The sequence below is a fragment of the Sorex fumeus genome, unplaced genomic scaffold (assembly GCF_029834395.1).
Source record: "Sorex fumeus unplaced genomic scaffold, SorFum_2.1 ptg000028l, whole genome shotgun sequence".
NCBI lineage: Eukaryota > Metazoa > Chordata > Mammalia > Eulipotyphla > Soricidae > Sorex > Sorex fumeus.
Window position 1 is genome coordinate 6557722 of NW_026606085.1, and position 23157 is coordinate 6580878.

Sequence of the window (23157 nt, forward strand, 5' to 3'; positions counted from 1 at the left end):
GAAATAAAAGTACAATAGCTGGTCTCCAGTACTTACTAAGTAAAATTTTCAGATTCCTGGAGTATGGTACTGAAAACTATAAAGTGTATGTCTTACATGAAGAGTGTCAAAAGTGTATAACTGAAAACCAAGCACAAAAATTTGTAGGTCTACAACTGTACCTCGTGGTGTTTCACTAATAAAAATTTAAAAAAATAAAAAAATAAAACATCACCTTTGCTTACTTTTGACCAAATTTTTTAAAAAGTGTGCAAATAATAAATATTCAAAGCAAGAGTGGGAACTGGAAACAGGGTCCACCTGTGAAATGTAATACTTTGTGGTGCCAACCTCAGCCTCTTAAACACACATTTTTGGTCAAGACTTTGTGTTTCTTAGGTTTTTAATGTACCCACTATGAGTTATTCAAAATTATTCTTCTCTCCTAAGTCATCCAATTTTCTCTGCTTTCTCACCAAAACACTTCCTCAGTAATAGGCAGTTACTTTATGGTATTTTTTTTGGAGGGGGGAGGGGTTTAACTGCAGAAATGTCAAGCATGTTATTTTCAGAGTGATTTAAACATCTCTAGTGTTATAACCAAACAGAAAGAATAAAGATGCTAAAATATTAATCATTCTACCCAGTTGTCCACTGGGAGTAGCTGAAAATGGCAATATACTGCTGTCTTCTGGCTCTCTGTCTACATTACTGCCTGTGCAACTCAAATCACTCCCTTTCCTGAACATATGGAGCACTCTCAGGAAAGAATTTGCCTCAGTGAACCCTGACTAGCCAATCAAAACCAGAAGGTTCCAAGTTTAGTGACTAATATCATAAATGAATTGCGTGTGGTGAGAAGGAAATTCTGTGTGCTGGAGAAATTTATACACTGAGACATCAGTCATCCCACAGATGTGCAGGATTTTCTCGAGGATTACCTGGAGAAACTGAGCATTTTAAAAGGCTAGTTCTAGCACTTCTTCAAGTAGCATGCCTGTCATCACAAGACAGAAAAACTGAACAGCACTCTGCACTATCTGACTGCCTTAACAACCACACAAGAGTGGCCATCTAATGAGAACTTCCAGGGCTTAACTGTGCTAAATTAAGTCACTGTGTTACTCACTGTACTAAGATAAGAATTGCCAGATCTTCTTGAGTTTAAATCTCATAGTTTGTAATGTAGATGTTTTCATAAGGAATAAAGTTTGGAAATCTTAGGAAGATTTCTTTTGGTCACACAACTAGAGAATGAAGTGTGTGTGTGTGTGTGTTTGTGTGTGTGTATCTTTCAGATTCAAAGCTTTGGTTCTTCAGCTGCATCTATTTGAAATTGTTTTTTTTCCTTTCTTGTGTCCTGATATTCATAGAAAAGGAAAAATAAAATATTCTTCAAAAATTAGATGAAGACATATTAAAATATTTAAAGGTACAGATTGGTTTTGGAAAATATGTGAAGAACACCTATTTCCAAAGACTGCATTAAATAAATTACTGGACAATAAACTATGCGGCACTTTTCAGATAAGAGATAGTTTAGCTGCTAAGAAGGTTTTGCATTTTAACATCTTTACATAGAGTACAGAAATAACCATTGGAGAAAGACATTTGCTAGGCCTTACACATTCTATGGATTCTTAGTCATTCATCCTAAAAGGATGACAATAAATTTTCCGACTTATTTTCAAGAAAAGTGACTGAGACCTACATCAATATGCCTTTGTCTTATTTCTTTTGGCATAAAAAAGTTATAGGAAAAGTGATTGAAATCTTAATACAACACATCTTCACTGACCATCTAAGAGGCACAAAACGTTATGATGATAACCAGAACAATTAGTGGGTGCTTACTACATGCTACACAGAGTTCTAAGCCCTTTACCTTATTCAATACTCGTCAAAACCATGCTGAAGGGTGTACTTTACTTTCCCTGTCTTAAAAAATGAGATGAGCATTTGGCTAGCTAGTTCAAACTGTAGAACCCATGTTAAGCATATTTGAGACCCGAGTTGGAGCCCTGGCACAACATGCCCAACTTCCAGCACCTTGCCCCCAATCCCAATATTGGATGTGAGTTCTATAAAAATGAGATAATTAAAGCCTACAGAAGAGTTTAATAATTTTCTCAAGTCTCAGTGGCCTCATTCTTAATCACGAAGGCCACCACTCTTTAGGTTAGGTGAATGAATCATTGTGCTGACCCCTCTGAATCTTACAATAAGTAAAAGTAAAAGGCCCTCCCGTTGATCGTCGATTTGCTCGAGCGGGCCCAGTAACGTCTCCATTGGAGGCTTTGTTGTTACTGTGTCTGGCATATCGAATACTCTCGGTAGCTTGCCGGGCTCTCCGAGAGGGGCAGAGGAATCGAACTCGGGTCGGCCATGTTGGCTGCGTGCAAGGCAGACGCCCTACCCGCTGTGCTATCGCTCCAGCCCCAAAGAAGTAACAAGATGTCACGGTCGAAGTCATGGTCCTCCCGTTGTTCATCGATTTGCTCGAGCAGGCCCAGTAACGTCTCTATCATGAAACCTGTTGTTACTGTGTTTGTTTGGCATATTGAATACATCACGGGTAGCTTGCCAGGCTCTGCCATGAGGGCGAGATACTCTCGGTAGCTTGCCAGGCCTTCCGAGAGGGGCGGAGGAATCGAACTCGCGTCAGCCATGTTGGCTGCATGCAAGGCAGACGCCCTATCCACTGTGCTATAAAAACTAGGTTCACAACCTCCAGGTTAAGGAAAAAGGAACATCAAGTTACTCTTTCTCCCACTTACAACTCTATTACTAGAAGAAATCAGTGAGGAAGACCTTTTTCTTTTCAACTTGAGTGGTACACTGAGCCTGTCAGGAACGACCTCGAGCACAGAGCTCGAATAGGTCCTGAGCACTCCTGGATGTGATCCAAAAACCAAAATTCTGCCCATTTAACATTCTCATAATTAATGAATTAGTTAGTTCATTACTACTTATTTTATGTAATTAGCTTAGTGGAAAAACTAACAATGAATAATTTTATTTTAAGTCAATCAAAATACAAAGTCTAACTTTTTATGTAATGGTGGTGTGGTGCTGAAATGCAGTAAGAATTTGGATATATAAACTATAGCAAGGGACTGTTTCTACTGGGTTTGTTTTTCATATTATTTTCTCCATCATTTCCCTCATTGTTGCAGTAGGTGTTGTGATGATCACCGGTCAAAAAAAGCTCACCAAAAGCTTCATATGTCAGTCTGTCATTCCAGGATGTCACACACTGGTTGTAGTGCTTATATATTTGGTTGCATGATCGCTGGGGATCTAACTGTCAATCTTCTATACACCATGGTTGCAATATGCCAAAGACCACACTGTTAGCTATGATCCTGGGGATTTCAAACAGCAGTGCCACCAGAAATGCACTCAGCAGGTGTGGTGTGAGGAGTTAAGCTCAAGAGTCTCACACCTGCAAGACAGATGCTCTCAGTAAACTACATATTGTAACCTATCTTTTTAAAAAAAATCTTATTTCACAAGTTCTTGAAGCAATCTAGCTGCCATATTCCAGTTGATTTGAACAAGTAAGATTTTGAACACAGAAGATCCTAAAATATATAGCTCCCAAACTAATATATACATTTAATTATAAGCAATAGAAGTAAAAAGACACAATTTTCTACATGTTTATCTCATTAACAAGTGAAAATTAGAAATATGATAAAAGCAACATATGAGCTGCAGCAATAGCACAGTGGTAGGGCGTTTGCCTTGCACGCATCCAGCCCGGCTGAGCCAGGTTTGATTCTTCTGCCCTTTGCGGAGAGCCCGGCAAGCTACCGAGAGTATCTCGTCCGCACAGCAAAGCATGGCAAGCTACCCGTGACATATTTGATATGCCAAACACAGTAACAACAAGTCTCAAGATGGAGACGTCACTGGGCCCGCTCGAGCAAATCGATGAACAACGAGGTACCGTGTTTGTTTGTTTATAGTTTGATTTCATAGGTTTTATAAACATCTTATGAAGTGATGAGCATTTTAGTTAACTCACTCCTCATCTAATCTATTGATTACTTACTCTATAGACATTTTCAAATTTATGAGATTGATCTAATGTGGATAGACCCAATGGAGTTGCCCTCCCAGTTCCTCTTAAAAGAACTTCTGCCTATCCATCTCCAACTAGAGGGAGTGATATTAGTGAATCATATTTAGTTGTTGTCTCCTTATGGTTGTCTTTTTTTTTGTGGGACACGCTCAGCAGTGCTTGGGGTTGCTACCAAAGATACTTGGGGAACTATATGGTGCCAGAGTTGAACACCTCTCAACATGCAGAGCATGGGCTCAACCCACTGAGCTAACTATATGGCCCCCATAGGGATTGTTTTAAGGTCACAGAGTTATCTTGTGTAAGGGTACTGTGAGGTTTATTCAGACAAAATGGCATACGGGACAAAATGATAACTGGCTGGTAAGACAGTAACACTTCTGAAACCAGAGATCACCATGCCCCCAGCACGGAGTATAAGACTTGTGGCCCACCTGACACCAGAAAGCTGCCAGGCTGCATTCCATGCTTCCTCATCATCAATTCCCTTACAGATAACAAGAGCCAGACCAAGTGCACCCCCACCGGTTCAACTAGTCTTGGTTCCCTTTTCCTGCCAAGACAACTCAAAAGCCCCCTTAGTCTCTCCCAGTAGGGGGCTCTATCCCAGCTACACCCAAGGTTTGTAGAGTCTGCCCAGGAGCACACCCCAATTAACTCCTCCTATTTCTTTCACTTTATTCATCTCTGTCCCTCTGTCTGTGCCAGAGTTCCCAAATCTATCAGGTGCTACCATATAAGGACTAATAAAAGATAGGGATATAAAGGCCTAGTCATACAGATTCAAAATGGGCCAGTTCTGACAAGCTACTTTGACTACAAAGCTAACCATGACGTTGGCTTAGATTGTTGTCAAACTTTGAGACAAAGGGCTAAAGCACAGGCCTTGCATTTTCAGCAGTCCTGAGTTTTATTCCTGCTACTCAAAGCCCACCAAGTATTGCACAGTGTAGTCCTGGAGGCCCCAGGTACTTCTGAGATGGTTCTGGTGGCCCCCAACAACAGCTGGACCCAAATATCACTTCATTGCTATGTCTGGGCACTGAACTCTATGGTTAGATCAGCAGAGTTATCACTGGGAGGCTCCTAGGACACATCAAGAAGCTTCTCCTTTTGTTATCCTGCTTCCATGCCTCCCTTCCAAGGTGATCCCATTAAGTACTACCTCAGACACACCCTGCAAAGCAAACTTCTTCTCTAGAGAGACCTAACCCATGTTTCAATCTCTAGATATAGGGAAAAGAAATTTAATTTTAAAAATAAGAGGTACCAATGAAGAAAGAAAACTGAAAAAGCTTTCACAATTATCTTGGTTTTCCTCTATATCAGCAATATTTTAAGGGGTCTTAAAAATTCAATAAAGGAAAAGAATGGGCAATTTGGTTTGAGTAGGTCTTTTGCATTATTCTAATCCAAAAAATGGAACACAACAAAACTATCAAAGTGGGCCTCCTACTAACAACTATAAATTACCTGTTATTTGTATGTGAACTTCTATATCAAACATTTTCTCATTCACATTCTCTCTGTCTCCTTTCTCTTCCTCACTCCCTCTATTCTTTTCTCCTCTCCACCTCCCCTCCTTTGCCCTCTTGCTCTTTTCCACATACACACCTGTTGGGGACTGGCCTTGGTAGCCCCTGCTTGTTTTCCCTGAAATGGGAATGAGCAGGGAAAAACTTGGTGTGTGGGAGCTCCATGCCCCGGCGGTTGACCCCGATAAGGGGGGCTGAAGGGAAGGCTGCACCTGATCCGCCTTGGCTGGGCCAGAAGCCACATTCTCATTTCTGTCCTGTTTTGCTGAGAAAGTTCAAGGAACTGCCTGCAAAAGCAGCTGCAAAACAGAATAACAGATAGAGTAGCTCGCCCAACTTGTAACCCTTGGCTTTCCCACAAATTGTCTACTGGATACTATAAAAGTCAGTGAGCTTCGCAATAACGTCGCTGTATGCTTCATACAGTCCTCACTACTCCATCTTTGCAGCTCTCATTCCCTCTCTCTGGTTAACATTCAACTAGCTGTGTGGGTCACGGCTCACACCTAAAAAGATCTACCAGGTTTCTTTCTTTTCCACATGGAAGGCTGAGATTTAACTACTGTCCAGTTCCACATAAACATGAGACGAAAAACTATTACCTGAATTTTCGCTCCAAATACCTCAACTTGAAGCTCAATCTCTTCATGAACTCATTTTAAACAAATCTCTCATAAAATAACTGCTTAATTCTCCCTAGACACCCTGCTCAATTTCTGCCCCCAACCCCCCCACACACAATAAAGTACAGAGAACATATTGTTTTAAGAACAAAACAAAATGATACTCTTATGCTCTTTGACTGAATGCAATAGAAAATAATGAGCATTTAACTTCCTAACAACCCTATAAACTTAGTTTACAATGAGTTTAGAGGCAAAAAATCCTACAAAATCTAGGAATGAATCCAGAAACAGAAGTTAAGGTCATTTCTGTTTCCAGGGCCTTAAATTATCCTATCCAAATGACCTAAAGGGTACAGACCACACCAAGGTCTCCTTAAGTTCACTTATTCAAAGGCATGTAACATCTGTCATTGAAATACATTCAAAAGCTGCTTATAAACATACTTCAAATGACTACTTGCTAACTCTTTGGCATAAATGAGACATTCTTAGAGTTGTGCTTACACATCTTAGACTGACAAAAACTGTCAAAGAAACTGTTTTACCTTTGATATAATAAAGTTCTAAAATATTTTAAGTGACTATAACTGTAAGAGTAAAAATAAACTAAAAGGTCTTTGAGAATGCATTCAAAACGTTTTTTTTCTCTAAGATTTTACTCTCCTAGCAGGAATTTAAAGGTAGAAAGAGAACATTTTTTTCTTTCCAAAATAAACTGTCAAGATCACCTTCCTTCTCAAATCCCTTTGAGAAGATTCTAAATCAATTAAAAACACTGTTCAGAAACAATGAAAAAAGTTCCTTTCCTATGCTGTCTTTTCCTGCTTAAGCACTTGGTTCTAATCAGGACACCTCTTCCTGCTGCTTTGGTTTTTATTACCAAAGTTCTTCAATCCTTTTCACCACCCCATATGCTAAACAACTTTCCTTTTAGATGCACATTCTTTGTGACTCCTAAAGAAAAGCCAAATTCATTATTGAAAACATTATTGAAACTCAGTATTAAATGTCTTCAGTAATGGAAATGGTCTTCAAATATTCTGGATGAAACTAAAGAGGTATTTTTTGTGTTTAGTGGTTTAAGTATCACCTATGGTTTCACTTTCTCCTCTTAAGAGAATACCACTTTTCTCAGAAACCAGGAGTTCTCACTCTTTCACATATACTCCAATCATAAAGAAAAGCAGCAGATAAATATTATATTTATTGAGGAAAGGGTTAACATAGTAGGCTTAACTACTTTTCTAACAAAGACCTGCTTACAAAGGCTGAAGAGCTAGAAAGGGCACTTAGGTTGCAACCAGCTGACTAGAATTTGATCCCCAGCACCCACTTTTATTCCCTCAACAACTATCAGGAGTGATCCCTGTGCTCAGAGCCAGGACTAACCCCTGATCATAGCCAGATGTGGCCACCCAAAAAGCAAACAAACCAAAAATCTGCTTAAAAACTCAGCCATTTGTCTCTGATTGAAGCTAAAGTGGTTTTCAAAGATGAAAAACCACTGGCCAAGCAAGTGGAAGCAAAGATAAACAAATGGAACTACATTAAACTAAAAGAAGCTTCTACTTCTCAAAAGAAAGAGTGACCAAGATACTAAGACAGATTACAGAATGGGAAAGGTTATTCATAGAATACACTTTTGATAAGGGATTAAAGTCAATGATATACAAGGCACTGGTAGAACTCTACAAGAAAAAAAATCCAACCTCATCAAAAAATGGGGAGAAAAAATAAACAGAAACTTCCTCAAAGAAGAAATTCAAATGGCCAAAAATGCTCTTCATCACTAATGATCACGGAGATGCAAATAAAAACAACAATAACATATCATCTCATACCACAGAGACTGGCAACATCCAAAAGAACAAGAGCAACCAGTACAGATGCGGATGTGGGGAGAAAGGGAATCTTCTCCATTGTTGGTGGGAATGCGAACTGATCCAGCCCTTTTTGGAAAACAATATGGACATTCCTCAAACAACTAGAAATTGAGTTGCCATTTAACCCAGAAATATCGTGTCTGGGAATATATCCTGGGGACCCAAAAACACACAGTAGAAACACCATCTGCACTCCTATGTTCACTGAAGCAATATTCACAATAGCCAGAATCTGGAAACAACCTGAGTGCCCAAGAACAGATGAATGGGTAAAGAAACTATGACACATCTACACAATGGAATACGACGTGGATATTTAGGAAAAATGAAGTCATGAAATTTGCCTATAAATGGATGGACATGGAAGAGTATCATGCTGAGAGAAATGAGTCAAAGGAGAGGGACAGATACAGAATGACTGCATTCATTAGAACACTAATATCCATGGCCAGGGAAAACAGGGTCTCGGAGGACTGGTCAATGGTTGCAATCAACCACAAGTGACTGTGGTGAGGAGAGTAAGAGAGAGAAGGGACCAGTATGGCAATAACAGCTGGAAATGATCACAATGGATAAGAACTGAATGTTGAAAGTAGGTAAAGGGATATTCCTGATAACCTTTTAGTATCAGTTTTGCAAACTACAATGCAGAGAGAGAGAGAGAGAGAGAGAGAGAGAGAGAAAGCTCCTGCCATAGAGATAGGCTCAGGGGTGGGGGGTGATGGAGGGAAACTGGGGACACTGGTGCTGGGAAATGTACACTGGTGAAGAGATGGATACTGGAACACTGTATGACTGAAACCTAATCATGAACAGCATGCAAAGCACATTCTCAGTCCTTTGAGCTATCTCCCTAGCTCAATACCCTGTATATTATTTAATAAGGACATTAAACAAGTATCTTTGAATTATTTCCATAGCATCTGTCCTTACCCAATTCTAGAACTATAGGTCCATATGGGCAAGAGTAACATCTTTTTAGAATGGAATACGTGGTTTCTAGCATACAGTTCAATATATAATGGGCACTTCATGCTTAGTGAAATGAAAGGAGATTGTACTAAGGAAACAAAAATATTACTTTGGACTAGTACAAAAAACTTACTGAGTGAAGTAACACCTTTCTGATAGAAAAAAAAAAGTTTATTTGGCCTACATAAAGAAACCCGGCAAGCTACCGAGAGTATCTCGCCTGCACAGCAGAGCCTGGCAAGCTCCCCGTGATGTATTCGATATGCCAAACACAGTAACATCAAAGTCTCCAATGGAGACGTTACTGGGCCCGCTCGAGCAAATCGACAAACAACGGGAGGGCCTTTACCTTACCTTACATAAAGAAACATTAAAGATCAAATTGGTAAACATTCAAGCAAATGTACAAACATAGGCCAAAAAATGTGATCTTGTTGCTATTGATCTTGTGCATCAAAAGAATTTCTCAAAACTTTCCTGGAATAATTCAGAAGAAAGAGTAGACAAACACAAATTAGAGGAGAGTACATAGAGTTCTTTCAAAACACAAAAAGATACCAGAGAATGGGGAAGAGAATGTTCATAAATCTCTTTCATCCTAAAATTCTCTAAAATTAAATAGCTCACAAATTTCTTTACAGACAAAATGTAGATTTGAGAAGTCATTACACTAATCCAAGTAACTAGTCAAAAGTCAATGAATGAAATCTCAAAAGAAAAACTAAATCCAAACCAATACAGCCTTTTAGAGAAGCCTTTGTTTGCAGAAACATTTACTTGTGCATATATTCCAAATTTGGCAGTAAGAGAATGCATCCCAATATTAATTCATAAAAACTAAGCATGTCCCATTAAGTACTGGATATCACTGGATGTGTACTCAAAGCCCTGAACTTAACATTCCTCAACCTATGTCCAATATTGGATCAGTGATCACCTATCATCTGTTGAATAACAGATGCTCTCTCTATCTCAAATCATTTATAATACCTTCAAAGGAAAAAAAGCCATATCTGACAGGCTTGCTTTCTTCAAGGGGTAAATTCTGGGAGCGCAGCACCAGGCACCCTTGCTGTAGACAACCTCTTCACAGTAACAGTTATAGGGTTGTAAGTCATAATTTCATTATTCTAATCTCTCTATCATTCAAACAAGACTTTTAACAAAAGTCTCTAGTAGTCTATCCCAATGAAAAATTTGAAATATCACCTTTGGAATATTTTCTCATGCTCATATTTTATTGTATACCATATATGATGAATATTTGTCTTTGTTTCAACTATTATTTTTACTTTTAGAAGTTAAATGAACAAAATATTTCTGTGCAAACAACAGATATTTAGTGCCACTTTACTTCCATCATACTATTACATATACAGTTAATAGAACATAAACAATTTTTTTGCACAGAACATAAAAGCATTTTGTGTACACACATTGGAAAGTTATCAGAAAATCTTAAAAAAAAAAGAAAACTTCACCAACTTGACCAAACATTTCACTACATTAAATACTGTTATCAAAGCTCACAAGACTAAATTATGTGATTAATAGAGTAAACAAATAATGTGAAAGGTTAAATGGAGATTGATGAGGATACAAGAACTTAAAATTTCCAAAAAGCCTGCTTAAAAATTCTTTCTTCACAAGTGACCAGAACTTGTGGAATGCAACAAAAGCAGTATTAAGAGGAAATTTCATAGTTATGCAAGCATTCATCCAGAACAAAGAATGGTGCAACATAAATAACCTAACCTTACAATTTAATAAAGAAGAAAAGGGCCAGATAAAAGGAACTGGAACACAAATACAGGAAGGAAATAATAAAACTTAGAGCAGAATCTAATGAATCTAAACTGAAAAAATACAATCCAAAAGTTAATGAAAACAGAACCAGACCCTGGGACATGAAAGCCCCCCTCCCCAGCTGAGGCCCTATTGAAACACCTGTCCAGGAGGGAACCTGGCAAGCTTTAGGAACTTCATATGGTAACTCCAAAACCATCGCAGGCACTGAAGCAACCCCTCAAGCACAGGTACAGGGGCATGGTGGGTGTGGCCTCCGGGGAGGCATGTCCAGGAACCAGACCCTGGGACCCTGAAAGCCCCCTCCAGGGCTGAGGCCCCCTTCGAGCGCCTGGTCAGAATGTAACCCAGCAAGTCTTAGAAGCTTAAGAAGTGAACTCAAAATCTCACGCCGGGACTGAAGCAACCCCTCCCACACAGCACTTTGGACTTTCAGCTCAGCCAATTACCCAATTCTGAAGATGACATCCTGGCTATCCCAAACACATCAGGCCAATAGTCCACTGGCCTACTCCAATCAAAAAACTCCCAAAATCCACCAAAATAACAGTGAACAAAAGAATCTGAGAAAGCCTAATGTAAAAGAACACATCCCCTGAAGCTGCACTAGTGGCCCCAAGTAAGGCACAGAAGAGTACCAAAGAGGTAGAATTCTTAAAGGGGAAAAAGAAGACCACCTTCAACTGAGCCCATCTAGAATTCTCCCTTGCAGGGAGAAGGGGGTCACTTATAGTTAACTGGAGGAACCCACCCCCATACTATCACACAAACATGAAGAAACAGCGTGGATCCCTACCACAAGGAGTGGATGAAGAAGAGCCCTGAAACCTCAACAGGGAATTCCCACAAACAATAATATCTCCAATAGTAAAATTCAAAGATGAAATGTTGAGGATGTTCAATGATCTCAAAGAAAAAGTGGAACAGACATCCAGTAAATTAAAAGAAGACATGAGAGAAACAGTGGAACAGACAGCCAACAAAGTATAGGAAGAAATGAGAACAGAAATAAGAAAGCTACAAACAGAAGTGTCACTAATAAAAGATTCGGTAGACGAAATAAAAAACTCAGTGGGTGCCTTCAACAGTAGAATGACAACAGCTGAAGACAGAATCAGTGAGCTTGAAAACAAGCTGCAGAAAACATACAAGGAACAAGAATAATGGGGAAAGACCTAGAATTAGCACTCAGGCGAATAAGAGACCTAGGGAGACGAATTCAAGAGGAACAACGTAAGAATCATCGGAATACAAGAAGCACAGGGAGGAAATCCCAATGAAGTAGCAATTGTTACAGATATCATTGCTGAGAAGTTCCCAAAGCTGAAGAATGCAGGCATCCAGATCCAAGGAGCCCAAAGGGTACAAGCTAAAACAGACTCTAATAAGAAGACTCCAAGACATATCACAATCAGAATGACAGATACCACAGATGACACAATACTATAAGCAGCAAGGTCAAAAAAAAATCACATACAAAGGAACACCCCTTAGATTTACAGCAGACTTATCAGAGGAAACCGTCTGAGCCTGAAGACAATGGGGGAATATAGTGAAAAAAAACTTAATGAAATGAACACCTCACCAAGAAGCCTTTACCCGGCTAAAGCTCACTCAAACTCAAGGGAATGATACACTATTTTATGGATAAACAACAGCTCAGGAACTTCATAGACTCAAAACCAACCTTAAAAGAAGGGCTACAGGGGCTACTGTAAGTCAAGACAAAACTCTCCAAGCACAAGAGACCTCTACAGAATGATGGCACAAAACCCCATGACAATAATCTCTCTCAACATCAATGGTCTAAATGCACCAATTAAGAGACACAGAGTAACAAAACGAATTATAAAACTGAATCCAACATTCTCCTGCCTACAAGAAACACATCTGAACAGTCAGAACAAACACTGACTCAAAATTAAAGGATTGAAAAAAATCCTTCAAGCAAACAACTTCCTCAGAAAAGCCAGGGTGGCCATATTGGTATCCAACAACATAGATTTTAGGCAGGAAAGTATTAGAAGGGAAAGCAAAGGCCCTTTTCTAACAATCAAGGGATATGTACATGAGGAAGAAATCACACTCCTAAGCATAAACGCACCCAATGAGAGACCAGCAAAATACTTAAAACAACTGCTAATGTACTTCCAGGAGAACACTGTTAGCAACACAACAGTAGCTGGAGACTTCAACACTGCCTTGATCATCCCTAGATAGATCAACAAGACTAAAACTGGCAAGGAAATACTGGTTTTGAAAGATGAAATAGAAGGGGGCTAGTAGATATATACAGGGCTCTTCATTCTTTTAGTACATGAAAAACTGAAAATAGAAGTTAATCAAATGCAGAAAGTGGAGAATCAAATCAAACACCTGAAAATTGAACAGCTCACTACCAAACAACTAATGGGTTAGAGAAGAAATCAAAGAGGAAATCCAAAGATTGCTGGAAACAAATGGCATGAGTAAACAGAACTTGTGGGATAAAGCAAAAGCAGCGTTAAGAATATAGTTTTGCAGGGCTGGAGCGATAGCACAGCAGGTAGGGCATTTGCCTTGCATGCGGCTGGCCCGGATTCGATTCCCAGCATCCCATATGGTCCCCTGAGCACCGCCAGGAGTAATTCCTGAGTGCAGAGTCAAGAGTAACTCCTGTGCATTGCCAGGTGTGACAAAAAGCAGAGAAAAAAAAAAGAGTATAGTTTTGCAAGCAAACATCAGGAAGGAAGAAAGGGCCCACATAAATAACTTGACTTCACAGCTTAAGATCTTAGAAAAGGACCAACAAAAGGAGCTCAAACCAGCAGGAATAAAGAAATAATATAAGTTAGAGCAGAAATCAACGACATGGAAACCCAAAAAACAATCCAAAATATCAATGAAACCAAGAGTTTGTTCTTTAAGAAAATAAACAAGATTGATAAATCACTAGCAAGACTCACAATGAAAGAGAGAGAACCCTAATAAAATGAATCAGAAATGAAAAGGGGACATCACAACAGAAACCAAAGAAATTCAAAAGATCATCAGAGATTACTTTGAAAACCTGTATGCCACAAAACAAGAGAACCTAGAAGAAATGTATAAATTCCTGGATTCCTATATTCCTCAAGGCTGAGCCAAAGAAGATCTGGAATGCCTGAACAGACCTATCACTATCAAGAAAATAAAAACAGCAATCAAAATTCTTCACAAAAACAAAAGCGTAGGCCCAGATGGATTCACTAGTGAATTCTTCCAAACATTTAAAGAAGAATTATTGCAAGTCCTTTCCAAGCTTTTCCATGAAATTGAAGAAACAGAATCTCTCTCAAACAGTTCCTAAGAATCACATATCACCCGAGTACCAAAACAAAACAGACACACTAAAAAAAAAAAAAAAGTACAGGCTGATATCTTTGATGAGCACTATGCGAAGATTTTCAACAAAATATTAGCAAATAGAATCCAACAACTCATCAAAAAGATCATACACCACGACCAAGTGGGATTCATCCCAGAATGCAAGGATGGTTTAACATTCGGAAATCAATCAACATAATCCATCATATCAACAAAAGAAAAGAGAAAAACCACATAATCATATCAACAGACACAGAGAAAGCATTTGACAAGATCCAGCACCTGTTTATGATGAAAATTCCCACCAAAATGGGAACTGAAGAAACTTTCCTCAATATAGCCAAAGCAATCTACTAGCCCATGGCAAGCATCCTACTCTCACCACTTATTTTCAACACAGTATTGGAAGTACTTGCCATAGCAGTTAGACAAGACAAAGATTTTTTTTTTTTTTTGCTTTTTGGGTCACACCTGGCGATGCACAGGGGTTACTCCTGGCTCTGCACTCAGGAGTTACTCCTGGCGGTGCTCAGGGGACCATATGGGATGCTGGGAATTGAACCCCGGGTCGGCCGCGTGCAAGACAAACGCCCTATCCGCTGTGCTATCTCTCCAACCCAAGACAAAGATTTTAAGGGCATCCAGATAGGAAAAAATAAATTATTAAAGCACTATGAGTTACAAAGATATTCATAGCTGTGTTTTTGACATACAATGTTTTCCATCACTAAACTTGCAACCAGTGTCAATTTCCCTCCAGCAGTGTTCTCAGGTTCCCATCTTACCCTCAGACTATCATCTTGGCAAGCACCTTTTAAGTTTCATTATTAAAGTTTAGGTCTCAGGATTTCAGTGTTGTTGACTCTGGGGATTGGATACTTAGTTCTAACATACCTTAACACTGCCTCCTCTTGAAACTGTTTTCTGTAAGGGAAAAGCGACAAACCCAGAACTCCAGTTTACAGATTAGGTTAAGAGAGAGAGAGAGAGAGAGAGAGAGAGAGAGAGAGAGAGAGAGAGCGAGCTATCACTTTTCCTCTCTTACAAAGAACAATTCCTTGCTCCAGTATGAGTCCATAGCTCCCTGAGTTATCACGTGGCAGGGATCAACCCCCATGTCAAGCAAGAAAAGTGGACCCCAGGAGCAGCTTGTTGGCTGCCACTTGGGGCAGCTGGGACTTGAGAGCCCATGCTGTGTAGGTGCTTGTAGCCAGCTTTACCAGCCCTGACCCACACCAGGCATTTCCCCCATTGCTAGTGGCAGAGGCGGGTCAGGCAGAGAGGTGAAAGCACTCTTTTCCCAGGTCTACCTGCCTTGCTCACATTGTTGCTCACATTCCCCTCCTAGGCCAAAATGCTCACCTCCACTACAGGATTTTCAATTCTGCCATCAGCACAAAGCCCAGGTGACAGGCTAAATGATCTTTTTGATCATAACACTTATAAATTAAAAAGACAAGTCAGACAAATCACAGGATCCCCCACACTCCCTATACAACATAATAATAAAGGTAGGACCAGGGAAAAAAGGAAATTACATATAATATAAAGCCCATAAAATTCACAGGAGAATTAACCAGAAGAGAATGGTAGGATATAGTAAAAACAAACAAACAAACAAAAAACACAATGAAACGTAAACCTCAGCAAGAATGCTCTATCCAGCAAGATTATCATTCAGATATGAGGTAACAACACAGAGCTTCAAAGATTGAGTTTCCTAGGGCCATATAGGGTATGAATCCAGGCAAGACATGTGCAAGCCCGGCACATATATCTGCACTATCTCTCCAGACTCCTACACTATCAATTTTCACATTTATGCCTGTAAAAATTTAAAATGTAGCACAGAAATAGGGGCATTTGCCTTGCACGTGCAGCCAGCCCGGGCGACCTGAGTTTGATTCCTCTGCCCCTCTCGGAGAGCCCAGCAAGCTACTGAGAGTATTTCGCCCTCACAGCAAAGCCTGGCAAGCTACCCGTGACATAGTTGATATGCCAAACACAGTAACAACTCTCACAATGGAGACGTTACTGGGCCCGCTCAAGCAAAATCGATAAACAACAGGAGGATAGTGCTACAGTGTTAAAGACAGTAGTTTTTGAAACAAGATATTTAATCTACTTATTGATTTACAATTTTGAGGAATTTCAGAAGCTTGTTTTTATTCAACTGTGTGTGTCACCACCTCCACAATATAAACACACACGAAGTGAGGCTCAAAATCAAGTAGAACTACACAAGGCAGTGCTGGGGATACAGCGGATAATGTGGTGGTAAGGATCAAACTTAGGGCCTCACACATGGTAGTCATGTGCTCTACCACAGGAGCTATCTTACCAGGCACATGATGACCTTTTAGATTCTGAAAAGAGGAATAAGGGCTAATTACAATCCTGGAAGTACTATAACTTCTTAGTCTCAGAGTCTCAGTTTCCAGGAAATAAAATGCCTGATTCTCTCCTATTTCCTATTTCTAAGGAGCAAAGGTGTCATGACAAACTGAAAGCATAATTACCATCTGAGAGGTTACCACAGAGAAAACAAAGCTTATTTTGGAAATTACGGGGAGAAAAATACCTTATGTTTGTCCATGTACACATGTATGCATCTAGGTCTGGAAAATAGTAAAGGACTAAAGAAACAAGAGGAAGTAGAAAAGATGGGGATTATGGGACTGAAGGGATAGTAGAGTGGGTAGGATAACTGCCTCACATGTAGCCAATCTGGGTTTGATACCTGCCACCTAACATGGTCTCCTGAGCACTGCCAGGAGTGATTCCAGAAGTAACCCCTGAGTATCACCAGCTGTGACACAAAACCAAAAATGAGAAAAGAGGGGCTGGAGCAATAGCACAGCAAGTACAGTGTTTGCCTTGCACGCAGCCATCCTGGGTTCGATTCCCAGCATCCCATATGGTCACCTGAGCACCGCCAGGGGTAATTCCTGAGTGCAGAGCCAGGAGTAACCCCTGTGCATCGCCAGGTGTGACCCAAAAAGCCAGAAAAAAAAAAGGGGGAAAAGAAAGGATGGGGATTAAACATGATTAGAAAATCTCTCTGAGATCACACATTTGCGCGGGCCTCACCCATGAGTGAATCCCCGGAAAGCCCAGGTATGCAGGACTTTGTGACTGAGAACTCTGGATTAAAAGTGACTAGGAACAGAGGTCCTCTGCCCATATTCCCGTCTCTAGCAACTCAGCAGTCATACCCATAAGCCCACTCTGGCTGATGCCAGATAACGTTGCCACCATTCAGATCGCATGTCCTTCTCTCCCGGAAGGGAGCATAACATGACTCACCATAACCATGCCATTGGACCCCGCAACAAGTTGTTTCACTTGGGGCACCCCAGAGGGGGCCAATTAGACTCCTATATGCCCCAAGGGACTCAGCCCCCACAGCTGAAAACCTCCAGAACTCAACCACTGCCATCCTCATGGCCACTCTCCACATGCTCAGGCCGAGCCTCACCCATGAGTGAACCTATTCCTGGACCGTGATACTTCATACCACACACCCTACCCATATTGCACCACATTTGATCGGGTTCAAAGTAGAAGGCAACCAATATATATATTGGCTTTTTGGGTCACATCCAGCGATGCACAGGAGTTACTCCTGGTTCATGCACTCAGGAATTACTCCTGGAGCTGCTCAGGGGACCATATGGGATTCTGGGAATTGAACCTAGGTCGGCTGTGTGCAAAGCAAATGCCCTACCCGCTGTGCTATTGCTCCAGCCCCCAAGGGAAGTATATTTTTTACAGATATATACATATACACACATAAATATATATATATATATATATATATAAAAGTACACATAGCTCAACCTTTAACAACATATTAGTGATCTCTTATAGAAGGGCTTAATGGCCCCTGGGTGAAATACAATAATCTTCACACTCTTTCCTCTAAGGAGCACTATCAGCAGGTTTTCATAACAAACAATACAAAAACATTATTTCAGTTCTGCTTTGGGGCAGGGATTAGGGTTCAGGATGGAAACACCTGAAATATGGTGGTGGGAAGTTGTAATGGTGATAGGATTGTTGGTTGAATATTAAATGTAATCAAATATTGTGAAATACTTTATAAAATGAAAAAATTTTTTAAAAAGAAAATCTCTCAGAGACTAGTAAGACAGATACAAACACACACACACAAACACACACACACCTGTGAATATATGAAGCAGATATAGTATTACTAGATATATAAATATAGTACTAAATATATTCTCTCAGCATATTCAACAGGGCACTTTTCTCACATTTGGGAATATATTAAATCATCTAGAAATCTAGAAATCTTAAAAAAAAAATTTTCAGATAATTAGGCCACATCACTGGAGATTCTGTTTTACATGGCATAAAGTATTCTAGTATGTACAGTACCCCTGCTTCATTCTAGTCCCTAAAATCTGTGACTATGTTAGGTTATATGTGAAGGAGAAATAAGTTTGCTGAGTAAATTAAGGTTGCTATTTGGTGACAAAGTAACAGAATTTTATTCTGGGTAATTCTGGTGTGCCTACTGTAATTACAAATGTCTTTAAAGTAGAGGCAGGCAGAAGTTATAGAATGACTCATGAAAAATAAGGAGGACTCATGAAAAATGAGGAGGACTCAATCTACAATTATTGGATTTGAAGATAGAGAAGGGGCCAAAACTTAAGGAATGTAAACAGAATTAATTTTCCTCTATAGTCTCCAAAAAGGAATGTGGTCCTGCCAAAACCCTGGCTTTATCCCAGCAAAATCCATGTCATATCTCTGACCTACAAAAAAAAATTTTTAATTAGTGAAACACCATGAGGTACAGTTGTAGACTTACAAATTTCTGTGCTTGGGTTTCAGTTATACAATGATGAAGTACCCATCCCTCCACCAGTGCCCATTTTCCACCACCACAGGTCCCAGTATCCCTCCCACCTCCCATCCCCCGCATCCCACCTTGCCTCATTGGCAGGGCAATCCCCTTTTGTTCTCTCTCTCTCCTTTTGCGTGTTGTGGTTTGCAAAAGACCTAAAAAATTTTAAGTAATAAAAGTACATGTTCTCTGGTGACTAAATTTCTGGTAATTTATTTAACAGAAAATATTAGGCCCAGAGTTGGCAGTCTAAAAAAATCTCCCAAGTGATTGAAAACTATACAGCAAAATATGATAACTACTAAACTAGAAAAAAAAAGTTAAGAATATATTGGTGTATGAGGGTAAAGTATATGGGGCTTTATTTTATCTAGGAATTCAACAAGTCATCTTACCAAAGTTTGTACTACTCATTCTTAACTCTTTCCCCACATGTAGTTAATTTATCTAAGCACTTCATAGGGTGGGTACACTTCACTGGTACAGTAGTCTTTTCTAGTACAACCAATTTCATAAGCTAATTTTCCTTGGAAAAAGAACACACACATATATATATAATGATTTTCTAAATCTATTTTCTTGTACTACTCATTCTTAACTCTTTCCCCACATGTAGTTAATTTATCTAAGCACTTCATAGGGTGGGTACACTTCACTGGTACAGTAGTCTTTTCTAGTACAACCAATTTCATAAGCTAATTTTCCTTGGAAAAAGAACACACACATATATATATAATGATTTTCTAAATCTATTTTCTTACAATACCATCTTTGAGGGGCTAGAGGGATAGCACAGAGGGTAGGGCGTTTGCCTTGCACGCAGCCAACATGGCTGACCCAAGTTCGATTCCTCCGCCCCTCTCGGAGAGCCCGGCAAGCTACCAAGAGTATCTCGCCCGCACAGCAGAGCCTGGCAAGCTCCCCGTGACGCATTCGATATGCCAAACACAGTAACAACAAAGTCTCCAATGGAGACATTACTGGGCCTGCTCAAGCAAATCGATGAACAACGGGAGTACAGGAAATTACAGGAAATTACCATCTTTGAGGGAAGAAATCTTTAAATTACATGCAATTACATAAAGGTCTTTCTGTTGGATTATCAGAAACAGAACTAAACTATCCTTCTCCCTGCATCTAAACTATTAAAAGCACAATTAAGATTGTAGGTGGATGGTTTCTCCTTTAGATCTCTCTCCTCCAATCCTGCTGTTGCAGCTCTCATTCAAATACCTGTCCCCTCACACCAGAAACATCCAAGACAAGAGCCTGGGGAGTAGATATCCTATTTGTGATAGTAGATATTAAGAGATTAACGTAAATTATTCTCCATCCAGATTTGTCACAAGTCTTTAACAAAAATCTCCAGACACCTTTTTCTGGTGTATTTTTGGTATGGGGAAGTGGGAGGGTGTTGTTTTTCTTTGTTTAGTTTTTATGGTTTGGAGACCATATCTGGCTATATTCAGGACTTACTCTTGACTCTATGCTCAGGAGTCACTCCTGGCAATGATGGAGATCAAACCTGGTTAAGACTCATGCAAAGCAAGCACCCTACCCATTGTTCTATTTCTCCAGCTTTGCCAAACATATTTTTAACTAGAGAATGATATTTACGATGGAAGAAGTACCAAGTCCACTGGGTGTGTAGGCAACAGGGAGTCCCTAGCACCTCAATGCCTCCACGTGATTTGTATCAGAGTTTAAGGCACTTGTAATTGCATTACACTTTCACACGAAGAAGTTTATGGGATGAAAGAATTATACAATGAAGAACCTTTAAAATTGTCTACAGGGGCTGGAGCAATAGCACAGTGTGTTTGCCTTGCACGCAGCTGACCCGGGTTTAATTTCCAGCATCCCATATGGTCCCCCAAGCACCACCAGTAGTAATTCCTGAGTGCAAAAGCCAGGAGTAACCCCTGAGCATTGCTGGGTGTGACCAAAAATAAATAAATAAAAATAAAAAATAAAATTGTCTATAAAACCCTTTACTTTTGGTGGGAGGAGTTGGTCCATATGCATCACTGTTCAAGGGTTATTCCTAGTTCAGTGTTCAGGAGTGATTTGCTTCAGGGTATTAGGGATAGAACCAGGGTCAGCCTTGTGCAAGGCAAGCACCTTACCTCCTGTACTATTTCTCCAAGTACTAGAAACATTTTAAACAAATTTCTCCAGATTACTATAATCTACCAACCACCCAAATTATAAGAGAGAAAACAACTAAATTCATGTTAAATAATAATAATGTATTGATGTTAAAACACTTTATTTTGCAATATTAAAATCACTAACAAACATTCAAGCATTTAGTATTTAATTGTATGGTATATTTGGTCAGTTTCAGACATTTTCTTACCATTTTGTTCATCCAGTTCATTCCCAATTTCCTGCCCCATTTGTTTTTGGCGACTTATGATAGAAGAAAGGGCATCAAGGCCTGCATCCTGTTCTGTAGGGAAAAATAAAGCAATTAACAAGCTGAAATGAAAGGGGGATAGGGAAAAAAATGCTGGAGTACATGTTTTGCATGTGTGAGTTCCAGATTCATTTTCTGGCACAGCATGGCTACTCATACACCAATGCCCAAGATCAATCTCCCCAGTTGTGGTCCCCAAACAAAATAAACAAGTAAAATAAAAGCAATTAGAAGAAGACAATTTAAAGTTGGAAATAGAGTGGTAGCAATCCCGAGGACCCGGCACCAGTGTTCCTAGTTGGCGACTGGACCCTGCAAAGTCCCCAACTCACAGAATGCCCCTGCCCGCAGGTTAGCACTAAGGAGGGCATGGTCTCCCCTAATGCTGCCACAATCTTATGGGCTATACAAGCTATACTTCCCCTGTATAGCCCTAAGATCCATTTCCAAAGAGGGTCCACATAGTTACACAAAAACAACAAAATGGAAGGGAATATCCTAGAAGGGAGAAGAAAAAAAAACACCACCCCCAACAGCCACGGGCACTATGGGAAAACAATAAAGAACTGCACCATGAAGAGTAGATAATGATAGGAGCCCTGAAGCTCCTATCCCACATATAAAACTTCTCCAAGAAAAATTCAGAGATGAAATGGTGAGGATGTTCGATGAGCTCAAAGAAATAATGAAACAGATATTCAATAAAATACATGAAGATATGAGAACAGCAGAATGGGCAGCCAATAAAATACAAGAGGAAATGAAAGCAGAAATGAAAAAACTACAGACATGTCATTAATAAAAAAAAATCATTAGATGATATGAAAACCTCAATGGGTACCATCAATAGTAGAGTGACCACAACCAAAGAAAATCAGTGACCTTAAAGATTACCTGCAGAAAACAACAAGGCAACAACCGAAGATTGAAACAGACATCAAAATAGCTCAAGGGTGGGCAAGAAAGCTGTGCGATGAATTCAAGAGGAACATCATCAGAATCATCGGAGTCCAAAGGGACAGGGAAGCAACCCAAAAGAGATAGTAACATTTAAAGACATCATTGCTGAAAAGTTCCCAGAGCTGGAGAACACAGGGATCAATGTCCAATAAACCCTAAGGAGTTCAGCTAAAAGAGACCCCAATAAAAAGACTCCAAGAAATATCTTAATCCAAACAACAAAAATCAGAGATAGAGATACAATACTAAAAGTAGCAAGATCAAAGCAGGAATTGCATACAAAGAAGCATTCCTTAGTTTTACAGCAGACCTATCCTACGGAACTCTCCTATCCCAAGATCACTGGTGGAATATAGTTAAAAAAAAATTAATGAAATGAATGTCTCACCAAAAATACTTTACTCAGCTAAATTCTCATTTACATTTGAAGAAATGATACACAACTTCATGAATAAATAACAGTTTGGGAACTTCATGAACTCCAAACTGACTTTAAAATAAGGATTGAAGGGGCTACTGAAAGGTAAGACAAATCCACTAACACAATAAAGTTCTACAGAAAGATGGCACAAAATCCCATAATAATAATCTTTCTTGATGTCGATGGACCAAATGTCCCAATAAAGAAACAGAGAGTAGCAAGGTGAATTAAAAAACTGAGTCCAA

The 23157-nt window shown here is 39.7% G+C and overlaps 1 protein-coding gene across 1 annotated transcript in view; it reads right to left on the reverse strand.

Annotated features, from left to right (window-relative positions):
• STX8 (syntaxin 8) overlaps positions 1 to 23157 on the reverse strand; it is a 343238-nt gene that overhangs the window by 222138 nt on the left and 97943 nt on the right. The window contains exon 6 of the mRNA XM_056114921.1: positions 21472 to 21564. Coding sequence (XP_055970896.1) covers positions 21472 to 21564 — 93 coding nt within the window. The remainder of the gene's footprint in view (positions 1 to 21471; positions 21565 to 23157) is intronic.